The sequence below is a fragment of the Monodon monoceros genome, unplaced genomic scaffold (assembly GCF_005190385.1).
Source record: "Monodon monoceros isolate NGI ecotype Baffin Bay Population unplaced genomic scaffold, NGI_Narwhal_1 Super_Scaffold_2, whole genome shotgun sequence".
Lineage (NCBI taxonomy): Eukaryota > Metazoa > Chordata > Mammalia > Artiodactyla > Monodontidae > Monodon > Monodon monoceros.
The window spans coordinates 49,384,550-49,398,454 of NW_021703776.1; the positions used below are offsets into that span (position 1 = coordinate 49,384,550).

At 39.5% G+C, this 13,905-nt stretch overlaps 1 protein-coding gene across 4 annotated transcripts in view; it reads left to right on the forward strand.

Annotated features, from left to right (window-relative positions):
- Positions 1 to 12,959, forward strand: part of CDK6 (cyclin dependent kinase 6) — a 233,322-nt gene extending 220,363 nt beyond the window's left edge. For all 4 annotated transcript variants that reach the window (XM_029232925.1, XM_029232924.1, XM_029232927.1 and 1 more), the window contains one exon: positions 2,963 to 12,959. In XM_029232925.1, coding sequence (XP_029088758.1) covers positions 2,963 to 3,109 — 147 coding nt within the window. In that variant the 3' untranslated portion in view covers positions 3,110 to 12,959. The remainder of the gene's footprint in view (positions 1 to 2,962) is intronic.
- Positions 12,960 to 13,905: the final 946 nt, after the last annotated feature.

Below are 13,905 nucleotides of genomic sequence, written 5' to 3' on the forward strand. Positions count from 1 at the left end.
CCTTCATTTTTATCTGAAAAAACAGTTGACTTTATAGAATGCCTCAATCTTTCATGTATGGATGTATTATACATCAACATTTATAAATGCTCTTATGTAGATATATAAGTAGTGTGCAGTAACAAGACAATTCAGGGGAAGAATTATTTTTAGCAGGCAAAACCTACGTATCTTTATAAGTTTTGTCCCCTTCATCATGATTAACTTGGGAGTCTGGGTACTTACTCCAAATATGATGCTCTTGCTGAAAAAAGTTTTGGAGTTCTTGCTATCAAACTGCTTTCAGAGCCTGAGGTACTTTTTTTTTTTTTTGGTCCTTGTATTAGTCTGTTTTCGATGCATAACAAACAAACAAAAAATCTCACTAGCATACAGCAATAAGCCTTTGTTTCTTGCTCATGTGTTTTCACATTGGCAGAGATGGCTCTTTGAGTCATCTAGAGCAACTCTGCTTCAGCCGGTGGGTCAAGTACTGGTCTTCTCCACGTGTCTCATTCTGGGGCCCAGGCCCTAGGGCCTTTGGCTCCCCGCGACATGTTTTCTCATCCTAGAAGGTAGGTGCTCCCAGAAGGGCAAGCAGAAACCTACGATGCCCCTGAAGGCCTAGGCTCGGAAGAGATAGCCTGCCATTTCTGTCCACATTCCATTGGCCAAAGGAAGTTACATGGCCAACTTTAACAGAAGAACGAATACTTCTCCCATGGAGAGGGGGAAGGAAAGAAAAGGAATATGTGTCAGAAAATGATCCAGTCCACTGTAGTAGTTAACTCTTGACTAGGTGGTAATTCAAAAGCTCATTTTTTAAGGCAGTTATTTGGCAAGCAAATTATATTTTTTTGCAGAAACAATATTATTATGCAAGATTTTAAAATTAGTTCTCAAAATAGCCAATTGTTCTACTGAGATAGAGCAATAATAGGATTCAGCCACCTTTTCTAACAATATTTCTATAGGACAAAATGTATTACAACCTCCAACTTGAGATTCTCACACACACCCCACCTTAGGCTAAAGATTTCTCCTTTTCTCTACCCTCTTCCCAGACCTAAGCCATCCGTATAGTGTGGGAACAGGGCTTCCTCTCAGATAATCCTCTAGGGACATGTCTCTCTGTCTTGGACATATCTCCACAACTTCTTTTTTCTTTTTCCTATGTCCTGGGAATTAAACTGGCTGCTTCCTTTTCTAATGCCACTATGTAATTTTTTCCTTCTTGGACTCTGGGAAGAGAAAACTCAGGCTCAAGAATTTTGCCCCCGCTTTCCTGTCCTTTGGGAATTCAGCCCTTGTAAAGCTTTTCTCAAGATGTTTATTGCTATTAGAGACAGTAGAACCATTCTACGAACAATCTCCTTCCTCTGCTTGTCGTTTGGGTCTTTGATTTTCAGAAGACACTATGCGCAGGTTGGCGTCCACGGACTGGTAGGGAGCTCAGGATAAATAAGATTTCAGGGGACCCAACAGTTCACCTGAAGTTAAATGTAGAATTTTCTGTTTGTATGTGTTTTTCTAGCTCAGTTGCATTCAGCAGAGTTTTAGAGGAGCCCCTAATCCACTCAGGACCTAAGACTGTGAGATACTTAAGCGCAGAAACCCAGATTAAATGGAAGAGGTCTACGTAAGCATGATAACGTTAAGTCTAGATTACATAGAGGACTGAAATCAAGAGAAATTTCAGATCCCCAGCCCACTTCAGTAGACACTGCATCACAAGGATGGAGAAGCTGGTATAGCTTCTCTGCTACATGTGAGCTCCTGGGGCAGAGGGTGGGGGGAGACATTACTCATCATTAGTGCTTGCCACCTGCTAGGCATGCTGGAGGAGTTGGTGGAAGGAGAGGAGGAGGACTTTTTTTTTTAAAGAAGATGTTGGGGGTAGGAGTTTATTTATTTATTTTTGCTGTGTTGCGTCTTCGTTTCTGTGCGAGGGCTTTCTCTAGTTGTGGCAAGCGGGGGCCACTCTTCATCGCGGTGCACGGGCCTCTCACTGTCGCGGCCTCTCTTGCTGCGGAGCACAGGCTCCAGACGCGCAGGCTCAGTAGTTGTGGCTCACGGGCCTAGTTGCTCCGCGGCATGTGGGATCCTCCCAGACCAGGGCTCGAACCCGTGTCCCCTGCATTGGCAGGCAGATTCTCAACCACTGCGCCACCAGGGAAGACCCGAGGAGGAGGATTTGAAGAGCGAGATTACCTGGGGTTGGAGTGGAAATGGCACTGAATTAGGGAAACGTTGTGACTGATTATGTATCAACAGCTTGGGAATGCAGATTGCTGCTCCAGAGTTCACCTTTCCCTCCTTTCACCTTCTACGTGCACTTGAGTCAACGCCTGGAATAGAGTTTAGTGACTTGACTTGAATCTGATGGTCCCCTTGTAGGGCTGCTGCTAGCCCATATGGCACCTTGACTTGAATTAGAAGGAAGGCATCTCTTTCTCTGGGTGGCGCAGCCCTGGGGCAGTGGATCAGGATAATTAGGGTCTAGGCTTTAGCCCTTACTTGTTGCCTCCTCCACTGGCCCTGGGTTCAGTAATTATCCTTTACACCTGAACAAGGCAACCCCCTTCCATTCCCTGCTCATTGATAAAATCAGGGTAAAAAATTAGGGTGAAGATTCCGACTATAGCACTAAGTTTGCTAGCATCAGAAAAATCACTACCCTAAATAAAGTTATATGCATGCTGTAATAATAATATGATAGGGTTGGAGAGAAATCCTGGGTGGGTAACAGTCCACAGGCAACCCAGAAGGTGTTGCCTTTTCCTGAGCAGACATATATGAGTACTGTCTACATTGTATTTAGTGTCCCTTGAAGTAGATATTCATTCTCATTATAGACACATGTAATACGGGGCAGTGAGTAGATACATAATTATGTGTGGCAGTGAATAGACGCATAACTATGTAAGCACATTATTTAAATGGATATGTTTTATGTCAATCTGTTATTTTTTCTCTATCACAGAAGTGCTTGACATTTAATCCAGCCAAAAGAATATCGGCCTACAGTGCCCTGTCTCACCCATACTTCCACGACCTGGAGAGGTGCAAGGAAAACCTGGATGCCCACCTGCCGCCCAGCCAGAACAGCTCAGAAATGAATACAGCCTGAGCTGCCTTGAGCTGATCATCCAGAGAACCTCCTTGGTAGCTGATGGGTCTCCTGAGTAAGCCCTGCAGAGCTGCTGAGGATCACTGGCTGGAGACCTTCTAGCTGCCGTCTTCTGGATGGGCTCTGCTTCTCTGAGGAAACAGCCTCGTTTACTGTTTTGAAATCAATGCAAGAGTGATTGCAGCTTTATGTTCATTCGTTTGTTTGTTTGTCTGTTTGTTTTAAGAACCTGGAAAAATTCCAGAAGAGAAGCTGCTGACCAATTGTGCTGCCATTTCATTTTTCTGATCTTGAATGCTGCCAGTGTGAAGTGAGCAATCCAGACACAGCTGAGTTATGATGTAATCTCTCTGCAGGTGCTGGAGCCTGATTTGGTACTTTTGAGTGAGTGTGTGTGCGTGTGCATGTGTGTGTGTGTGATTCTTGATCTCTTAAAAAGTGTTACTTTCTGTAAACAACAAGAATAATTGAATTTTAAAGGCTCAAAGTGACCGCTAAATAACAGGTGTCTGTTGACTAAAGGTGATTCACCAAAATGGGCTTCTCAGATTTAAAGTTGAGCCTATGTCCTTAGCATTTCTTTTCTGGCCCAAAGCAGTAAATTTGCTAATAGTAAAAGGTTCACTATCTAGGTGAAGTTTTATACACACAGCAAAAAGAAAAAAAAAAATTCCACTATCTTTTAAGAAACCTGTTTTTTGAAGCACAAATTCTATTTACTTTTCAAAAAGCTCATTTACTCCTTGTAATTTTAACCTGTATAATGTGCTTTATTGTTTCTTTTGAAAAATACCTATAAGCTTTTTCTTAACTTGCTATAGATTTAGGGAGTGTACCTCAACTAGGTAAAATTGTCAAAAAATAATAGAGAAAACCTTTATTTCCTGGTTTGGAATTTATTTTCTTTGTGGTTTTTGTTGTTATTTTGTTTTGGTTTTGATTTTAGGAATTTGTCAGAAACTGTTTCCTGTTTGGGTTTGGAGGATAGTTCTCTCTGACTAGAGACAGGAATGGCATTTAAGTTTTCCCCCGCCTATTACACTGTACTTTTTCTACCGTGCACTGCCTCATTTGCAAAGTATCCATCTTATCTATCCCCCAGCGCATCTAGTATGTATTACTACCCTTACATAATTAATAACAGATTGCTTAAGCTGTTCTCATGCATCTCCTACTTTCTTTCTTTCAATGAACCTTTCATAAATAGTTTGATTCAGATTTATGGCTTATGGCTCCAATTCCACAATCCTAACAGAGTCCCATATGTTCTCCCTCTACTGCAATCTTCCTGCCTGGCATTTGGCATTCACGGTTGTTACCTAGGCAATGAGTAGAAGACTGGTTCTTCTCAATCACCAGCAAGTAGACTGCTTTAAAGTGTAACTTAGTGTTTTACAGCTTTATAGAATATATTGTCAGTGTAGTATCTGAGGGAATGTCCTTAACTATTTTTTAGAAATATATATTTACTCTATAAAATTACCTATTCTCCGTCGCCAGGCTGTGCTTGTTTCTAGTGCCTTATGCACATGCCCGCTCTCTGCAGAGCCAGCCTGACCTGGGCATTGTGAACAGCTTTACTTTTCCTCTTGCCATTTTCTCTACAGTACTTTATATTCCATACCATCTCTGCCTTCTGTGTGGTTAGTGCTCAGTCGGCTCTAGTAACCAGAAGACACAGAGATGAAGTATCTTTTGGTAAGTTTAGCTAATTTCTCTTCCTGATTCATGTTTTACGAGCATGCAACAGTTAGGCTGTGTTTAGAGTTAGGGTTTTCAAAGAATGGACATTGCTTCCCTCAGAAGAAAATGTGCCAGATGATGTTTATGCATAATCAGGCCTTTCTGAGTTCTCCACAGCTTAATATTGTATACAACTATCTTTATATATATATATATAGTTTAACATTGTTCTAATTCAGTAACTTCAAGAGCAGGAAAATTTTTCTAAAGCAAGATATGATGAGAAGATGGGCCATAAGAATGTTTTATACTTTCTTCCTTGTGACAACATCGATTATGTTTTGTCATCTCTGTAAATGCTTGAGATATAATGGATCCAGAGCATTCAGGTCAAGCATACTTGCAGTCCCCCTGGATAAATGAGTTCTGCCTTTCCTTCGATCGGGGGTCAAAACACAAAGACCAGGGGCCTAGAAATTGAATTTTAAAACTCACTGAACTAATCCATCATGAGCTTTTCAGTTAGTATCCATGGTTAGAGTGAACATAACTTGGGTTTTTGCTTTTGCAAAAGTTTTTCATAAGTTCACTCAAGAAAAATGCAGCTGTTCTAAACTGGAATTTTTCAGCATTCTTCAGCATTTTAAACATGTAGAGAGTTCAACTTTTATTTCTAACATATGCTCCTGATTTGTTTCTTGGTAGTGTTTATAAAGAAAACTTAAAGCACAAACATTTTGACATTAGATACTTGCCAGATTCCCCTCTGAGAGGCAGAAGGAGAGGGCTTTTCAGCCTCTCTGAACTTGTTAAAGAGTCTGTCCCCAGCTCTTCCATCCGGGTGGTTGTTGCACTTGAGTGATTACTCTCATTTTATGTCTTTTACATCCGCCTCACCACTTCTGAAATCCAGATCCCACACAAGCACCCTTTGCCATTAGGGCACTTTGAAGCACAGAGCAGAATACAAGCTTACTGAATACAGCTTACTCTTCTGCTACATACGGTTTCAAACATGTTTGCTAAAAGCTAGGCAGTGGTTAGCTGAAAAGGTCATATTGCCCCAGGGCTATACTGAAGCAGCTTATAGCAAGTAAGAAACAGGATGACAGACTTGAACTCACATTTGAATTTCTTACTAGGACTGGGGCAAGAATATGCCTGATAGTTTCTATATGATATTTAGTTCTAGTGGCCCAAGCTCTGGGAACTGCTGTGCTGGGGTGGAGTTGTAACAACCTGCATTTAAAGAGTCCATTTAGGCATCATAAGCTATCACGTGGCAAAGCTAGTAAGGCCCTAACCTTATAACCTTAAAAACACAATCCCTGAGAGCTTGTCAGAACCCAGTGTGTTGGAGCCTCCCACTTTGTCTCTCCTTTGAAGTAGATGGGAACTCAAGGAGCAAAGAACCTGTTTCCGAAGAAAGCTCCAGGCCATTTCTGCCCTCTGTGTTCTCATGATTTTCTCTCAGGAAACACACTCTGAATGGCAGAATTTTCATTTTGCCCCAGGTGACATACTAAAAATAGTTCAAAATATTCACCTAAGACCAGAATCTCAGCCTTTTAGTTTTAGGTGAAAATGAAAATTTTGTAATGCACAGGATGTTAATATCTTAAATAAAACATGTACCTTTTTTTTTGTTTGTTTTTTGTTTCGGTACGCGGGCCTCTCACTGTTGTGGCCTCTCCCGTTGCGGAGCACAGGCTCCGGACGCGCAGGCTCAGCGGCCATGGCTGACGGGCCCAGCCGCTCTGCGGCATGTGGGATCTTCCCGGACCGGGGCACGAACCCGTATCTTTTGCATCGGCAGGCGGACTCTCAACCACTGCGCCACCAGGGAAGCCCAAACATGTACATTTTAATAGAGAAACTTATGGTCTGACTCCAGAATGTGATACTCTCCATCCTGATGGAAAAAACTTAAATATTACCAAACTTTTGAATCTTAAATTATGTATTTAAATTACGTTTTTAACTAACTATAGCTGCTTCTCTTAAAAGTGGTACCTATAAAAGTCAGTAATGGTAATTCTCATTCCTTAATGGAAATTAAATCATGTAAGCTTCCTAATATCATAAACATATTAAAATTCTTCTCTCTAAAGAATTACTTCTTTTTTTAAGTGACAACTTTACTGTAATTTTTATGATAAGCACATGAGAGTGTCTCACATTTTCCAAAAACAGGCCTGTGTTGCATAGGTGGGTCTAGGAAAGAATAATGCTGAAAGTTAGTAAGCCACTGTAATTACTTAACTGTGTTAGTACAGTTTCTTGGAAAGAAAATATTGAAATATAAATTCCTAGATATTGATAGAATTCAAAAGAATGCATAAAGACAAAATGATGTCTTTATAAAAAATAAAGATGTGATTTCTAAATCTTTAAAAACCATGAGACACTAGGCAATGGATAGAGGAAATTCTGGAGAAAATGAAAGTATTCAAAGAAGGATAGTTTCAAAGTTATGTATATTTTGAAGGGTATATATTTTATTAACATGTATTGCAAGAATTTATATTCAAGTCACCTGGCAACTATGAACTTGATATGGGCAAAAACAAATTTTATGGAAAATCACTCCAAACAGTTACCATTTCAAAGGTTGAGCTAATCATACTAAACCATCCCTATTCCTTCCTCATTTCATGGAAGGAAGCAGCCATGTGAAGCTACACTTGTTATGCAAGCCTAAAAATGTTTGTTGTAAAAAAATAAATAAATTTTTTAAAGGTGTGTTTCCTATGTCACCAGGATTTTTGAAAACTTGTGAAACCCAAACCATTCATCATGTGCATTCAGTACATTCAGATGTATGATTAGGAAGATAATTACATGTTCCTTCCCCACAGTGGAAAAACTTCTCAAGGCTACCAAAAACCTGTCAAGCAGTGTAAGTCCTCAGATAATTAGTAGTGGTGTTTTCCTCAAAAGCATAAGAAAATAGCATTTTCATTTTTTATCAATGCAATTTTCAACCTGGTTTTGTTACATACCTATATCTCAAGCATTTCTAACTTGTACTTTTTCAGAAAATAAACCAAAAATATTCCTTTGGCCTTTTCCATCTTCTGACCTTTGTTAACAACAAAAAATGGAGAAAGAGGAGGGGTCTGATTTTTACATGTTTTTCGCGATTAGTTGTATGTTTTTTTTAATGAAGTGCAAACCAGCTTTTCAAAATGTTTTCTATTTCTTAGCATTCCCAGGGAGTTAATTTAGATAAATGAATGGACTTCCATCAACATATTTATGTTTCCTTGATACTGGTGCTCTGGCCTTGAAGAAGAAAACAAGACTCTCCTGAAAATAAATGCAGGTTTTTTCCAAGCATCTGTTTAAATACTACTACAGCAATTTGAACTTAATATGGTAGGAAAGGGAGGCGGTTTTTCTTTGAAATGTCTGTTTTAAAATTCACACTGTCCTAAGGGATGAACATTCTTGTTTTATTCTAGTATATTCCACAAGGTGGCACTTTGAAGCGGGGTGTGGAATCTGAGCAAGGCTTCTACCTTTATTTTTCTGCACACATTTAACTCTTGCCTAGCGCTTGTTTTTCAGGATGATTAATAATCTTCACAGTGTTCTGTAACTCAGATATTTTAGTTGTTAGCTAAGTTCTGAACAATTGTCTGCAAGTAAATTGTTCTTGAGGATGAATAATACACCTATTTTGATTATTTTAGTGTATAAAGAGAGCCTAGTCATTCATTTGGTCATGAAACATTTTTTGAGGTAACTAATTACCTCACTTTTCTAGGTGCAAAGTTACAAAGATGGACATGCTTATTACTCAAAAGGCAACACTCATCTGTGAAGAGGATAGTTTTGTTAGGAGTGTAAAACTCCTACAGAGGTCCTAGGCAAAATGCCCATATCCCCTGTCACCTGCTTTCACATTCCCTACCATGGTGGCTGTTAGACGATTAAATTTAAAAATACTAATTTAAAAAATCAGATGCAGAAACTAAGTAACGCATCAGTTTCTATATAGACAAAACTATTTTTTCAAAGAATTGCTATGCTGAAACAGAGCCCTAAAATACTAAAAGACCTGGTAATTTTTACACTTGTATAGTCACAAGTGTAAATTCACAAGAAATTGTAATTTTTTAAAATTTTCAGTAAGCATATGAGCTAATAACTTAGTATATCTACATAAGTGTTTGATTTCTCCACTTGTGAAGTTCTTTGGCAACTTTATTATAAATATATATGTACATACACTTTTTTCATACACTTTTGTTTTAATTCACAGATCCGCTCAGAGACCCATTATCTGCCACATGATTTTAGTTAATTTTAGAAGTCATTTTCTTTAACAGTGTCACTGAAATTTAGGAGGAAGGAAATTATATTATTTTTTCAGAATTTCCTTAGCACAACCCAACGGAAGGCAGTTTATTCCTTCTGAGTGGCAGAAACTCCTTAGTGCCTGCTTCACTTTCCTCCGGAGTAGCCAGCGGGCAAGTCTCAGTAATTCATACTGAATCAAAATACCGCACACACTAGGGGCTGTCAAATCTTCGGCCTCATTCCTCTGCTTAAAATCCCACTGAAGTATTTAGATTCCAGTTTAAGCCCCTAAGTGGAAGGCCGAATTCAAACCTCGAGTTTGTTATCAGTTGGGCCAGTCTGAACTCTTATCTGCGCGCGTTCAAAATTTCCCTCCCACCGAAAGCCTTCCGGGTGCGTTGCGCCGTCGCCCCGCCCCTTTGGCAGTAGAGTGGCAGTGGGCGGAGCTGGCTGGGACCCGCCCGCCGCTCACCTGTTAGTGCCTGAAATGATGTACAGACCCGGCGGGATACTGTCCGAGGTCCATGTGCCCTGCTGCTGTCTCAGAGGCATCTGTTCTGCAATCTTAGGAAGTAAAATATCCCTAGAAGCAAACAGGTGTCATCTGTGCGTAAATAAGTACAACACAATTCTCCGAGAGTTCGGGTATAAAGAGATGCTGCTCTGTATGAAGCTATCTACCAGGCATCTCTCAAGCTCTAAGCTCAGATTTTTTTTTTTTAAGAGAAGATGTATAATTACAGGAAAGATTTTTTATTTTTTTATTTTCTATCATTCTACATATATGATGGCAAAAGATATGCCTGGAAAAGTTTTGTTTGGAAAATTTGTTTATTTTCTGCTTCATCCTCAGTTGGCAAAAGCTCCTAACTCTTTACTTTCTAATTTCTTATTCTTTTTTTCTTCGTCAAGTAGTTAAAGGTATGTGAGCAAATTATCTCATGTGGGAGGGAGACTTTCCTGTTTAGAGGAACCTTTTGTGTGAATTGTTTTGTCAAACAAATAACCCCTTCTCTATTTAAGGAGTTTGGACTGTCAAATGTAGGTTTTCTTAAAGGGGACACATAACTGTACATAACGCTATAAAGAATTATGATTATAGCACTAATCAGCAAGCATAAAGCCACAAGTTATATCATTTCTAACTCCCTGTGGTTTCTAGCCAAATCCGTTGAAGTGCTTAGGTTACAGTCCTGAAGAGACCTTTCGTACCCTTACTTGAAAGTTTCTAATCTTAAGTTTTATGAAATGCAATAATATGTATTAGCTAGCAATATTTCTGTGATCACCAGCAACTCCAAATTTGACCTTGAAGTCTCTGGATAATGAAAATAGATCCCAGCAGTAATACACTTCTTGAACACCCCCCCCACCAAGTGTATTATGTATCTTTCTTATTTTGATACTGTGTTTGCAACAAATGTATACGGGAATATTTTAGTTCCTTACTTTGTATTCATTTATTTTCCTATGACCAGTAATAAATATACTAGTTAGTACATGGAATCAGTAGCATCAGCTACTCCTAGGATCAGCACTTAACAAGGTGGGAAATTTCTATTTCATGTTGTTCTGCATTTGCATAAATTATTTCTATTATTCATGTATATTATTTATTTCTCAATCACACTAGTCCTGTGAAAGTGCAACAGAAGGCAGACCACATTAGGATTTGCATTAAATGCTCATTATCATGGTCTTGATGGAACTAAGAAAATTAAAATTAGACTAAGCCCCCAAATAGCTGCATGCATTTTAATATGATTAGTAGAATTTAAGTCTAGAGAGATAGTATTTTTATGTCTAGCTGTTTTATCATTATGTAAAGGAATTAAAGCAAAGGACTTTGTAGTTGTTCTTTTGTCAAGTATGCATATACTATAGTGTGAAATACAGCAAAACTTAAAACTGCAGGTAGCAAAGCATCAAATACTGCCTTAATTTAGGAACTCTGCCAGGTGGCCCTCAGAATAGATGCCAGGCAGAGACAGGTGCCTGGGTGGCGCCTCCTCTTATCTGGCCTGGAAAAGAAGCTTCCCCCACACCATCTAGTACCCTTGTAGGTGGTGTGTCCTGTAGTGGGAACAGGTAGCACTGTTGAAAGGAGAGCAGTGTGAGAGGTTTCTGTAGAAGCAGACCTGTCAGCGTGTGCCTTGAGGCTTCCAGAACATGCCAGGTGGAGAAGTCCAAGTTTCCATGCTTCGAGCAACTTGGTTTTGTAGAGAAGCAATCCAGTCTGGTAAGTAAAACAAGGATTGCGTATACAGTAGTCAACAGTGGGGTTTTAACAACAATCCCCAACACCTCAAAAGCTTGTTGCATTTCTGGTATTTTAAGTTTTGATCTGAAGGTTAAATGGCAAGTGTGTTGTAGAGAAGAGCAGTATGTAGCAAGAAAAGCACAATGTCGGTTCCCGTAGAGTGCAGATTAGAACTAGAGGGTTTTATAGGCTTATCATTTCTGAGATGTGTAAAAGCACGTTTTCACTGTAAAATGTATTAATGTTTCTGCATTCCTATAGGGCCTAGTTAAAACTTTATTCTAGATTTCAGCAAGGGTGTCACAGCCAGTGAGCTATATTTTTGCTTTTTTTTTTTTACTTATTTTTATAGTAGAAGATATTTTAAAAGTAGAAGAAAATCTTAATTTGGACATTCGACTTGTTGGTTTCTGTGTTTGAAATCACGGTTCTGGAGATGTAGAGATTGTGCATGTGCATGTCAGATACTAATCTAGGCTGTGTGAACCAGCCCAGGATAACTGATACTCCGCCAGCCTCTGCATCCTTTCCTCCCTTCCTCTGAAGTGCTCCCTGCCCCCTTCCTGGACTGTCCACGTGCTGCTCTCCATCCTCCTCTGCTGTACTTTGGGGTCAGGGACATGATGAGAGATGCTTTAGGCATCCCAGGTATGCCTGTCCAGGCTTGGCCACCACCCCTACTTGACCTCTGGCTGGCCACAGTCATGAAGAGAAGGTTCCTGGTGCTGAGCACAGTGCATGGTCAAGACACCAATCACAAATGCCCTCTAGCATCTTCGTATATGTCTTGATTTTTAAACCAAGTCGTGCTACAGAGCATTCTGTTTTGGCTGTGGTGCAAAGAAAAACCAAGAATATAAACCACATTCCAGGCTGCTGTTTTCTATCCATCTACAGGCTATACTTTTACTGTATTTCTTCATACTTGAAATTCATTCTGCTATTTTAATATCAGGGTACAGACTTATAAGGGTGCATGTTCCTTAAAGGTGCAAAATTACTCTCATTCCGTTTGCTTATATTGCTACAGAATGCTCTGTTTTGGTGCTTTGGGTTCAGCAGGTCAAAGAAGCAGTGTGGAAATTGACTGCCTGGAACACAGTCTTACAAGAATGCTGGCAGATGGCTTGGTGTTAGATATTGCTTCTGCTTTTTTCTCTGTACACAAGATTGAGAGTTACCACACTGGTCTGTCAGGTTCACCTGGGTATCCTTCCTCACAGGGTCCATAAACCCTGTGCTCTCCCCAAGTGTGGGTGTGATGCCGCTCTCTGAAAGCAGGGATCTTCCTACATATCCGGATCTTTTACCCCTCAAAGAAAAATGACCTCGTGTGCAGACAGGAGGAAAATGGGAAGAGCCGTCTCACTCTAGCGACCATCCATGTAGAAAGCCCTCCTGAGGCCAAAAAAAAAAAGAAAGAAAAGGAAAAAAAAGAAAGCTGACCTGTAAAGTTATCCTCCTCCTAGGGTCCTGAGCTGAGTGATCTTGCTTCCTTACTTACAGGTAGATGAAAATATAGGTCAGTTTACCTAGGCTCTTCCCACCTGAAGAGAAAAATAGAAAAGTAGGTATTTGTGTCACGTGAAATATGTAATCCAAGGACCATCAAAACTTACATTAAATACCCCATTGCTAGCAATCAGTTTTACGAATTAGCTCAAGTAAGTGATGCTTGATGACCTGGGGTTTCTGAGGGCAGAGGTAGCTCTTCTAGCATGCACCTTACTCTTAAGACTTGTTTGGAGAGGGAGAACTACCAGTGGTGACTGTGACAATGGAAAAGGTAACATGTCAGAAAATTCAGAGGGTTATAGGTCAAGAATCCTTTGGAAACTGGATGTCTTACTGGGTGCTAGGATGCAAATTTAGGTGTTTATTGTCAGATAATGGAATTCATTGTTTTTTAAGAATTGGTGTTGAAATGTCATTGTCCAGTTCATTGTTTTCACTTATGCACAAGCTAAATTGAAGCAAAAAGAGAAAATGGTTTGTGTATTTGTCATACCTTTTGTACTTCTTACAATAAAACTGTTGGTAGCAAATAAAAATAATAAAAACAGCAATTTTAACCTGCTTTCTTGGAGATGAATTACTATTCTAGCTATTTTTCTTTTTACTTTAATGTAAAATAAATGTAATTGCAGTGAGTAAAGTAACGTCTAATTCAATAGCAAGTTTTAGCAGAATATGTTTCAAATTCTTGTTTTAAGAGACTCCTTTTCAGGCTTCAGATGTTTAAAAACAGTAGCAGCTTATTGAACTTAAAAGTTCCATAATAAGTACTTAGTAAGCTCTTAATAGTTGACTGTAGTAAACACTGAAGACCCAAAACATGAATAAGGCACAGGCAGTCCTTTCTGAAGCTTACAGACTGAGACTGTGAAAAAGGTTTGTGTAACCAATTGCCGATAACCTGGGAAGGAAAAGAGATTTCACATTGGAAATGATGCTTGAATGGATTCAAAAACAAAAGTTAACGCTGGCCAGTCACAGAAGGAGAAATACTTTGTGTGTGCAATGGTCTGCAATTATGAAATAGCAGACA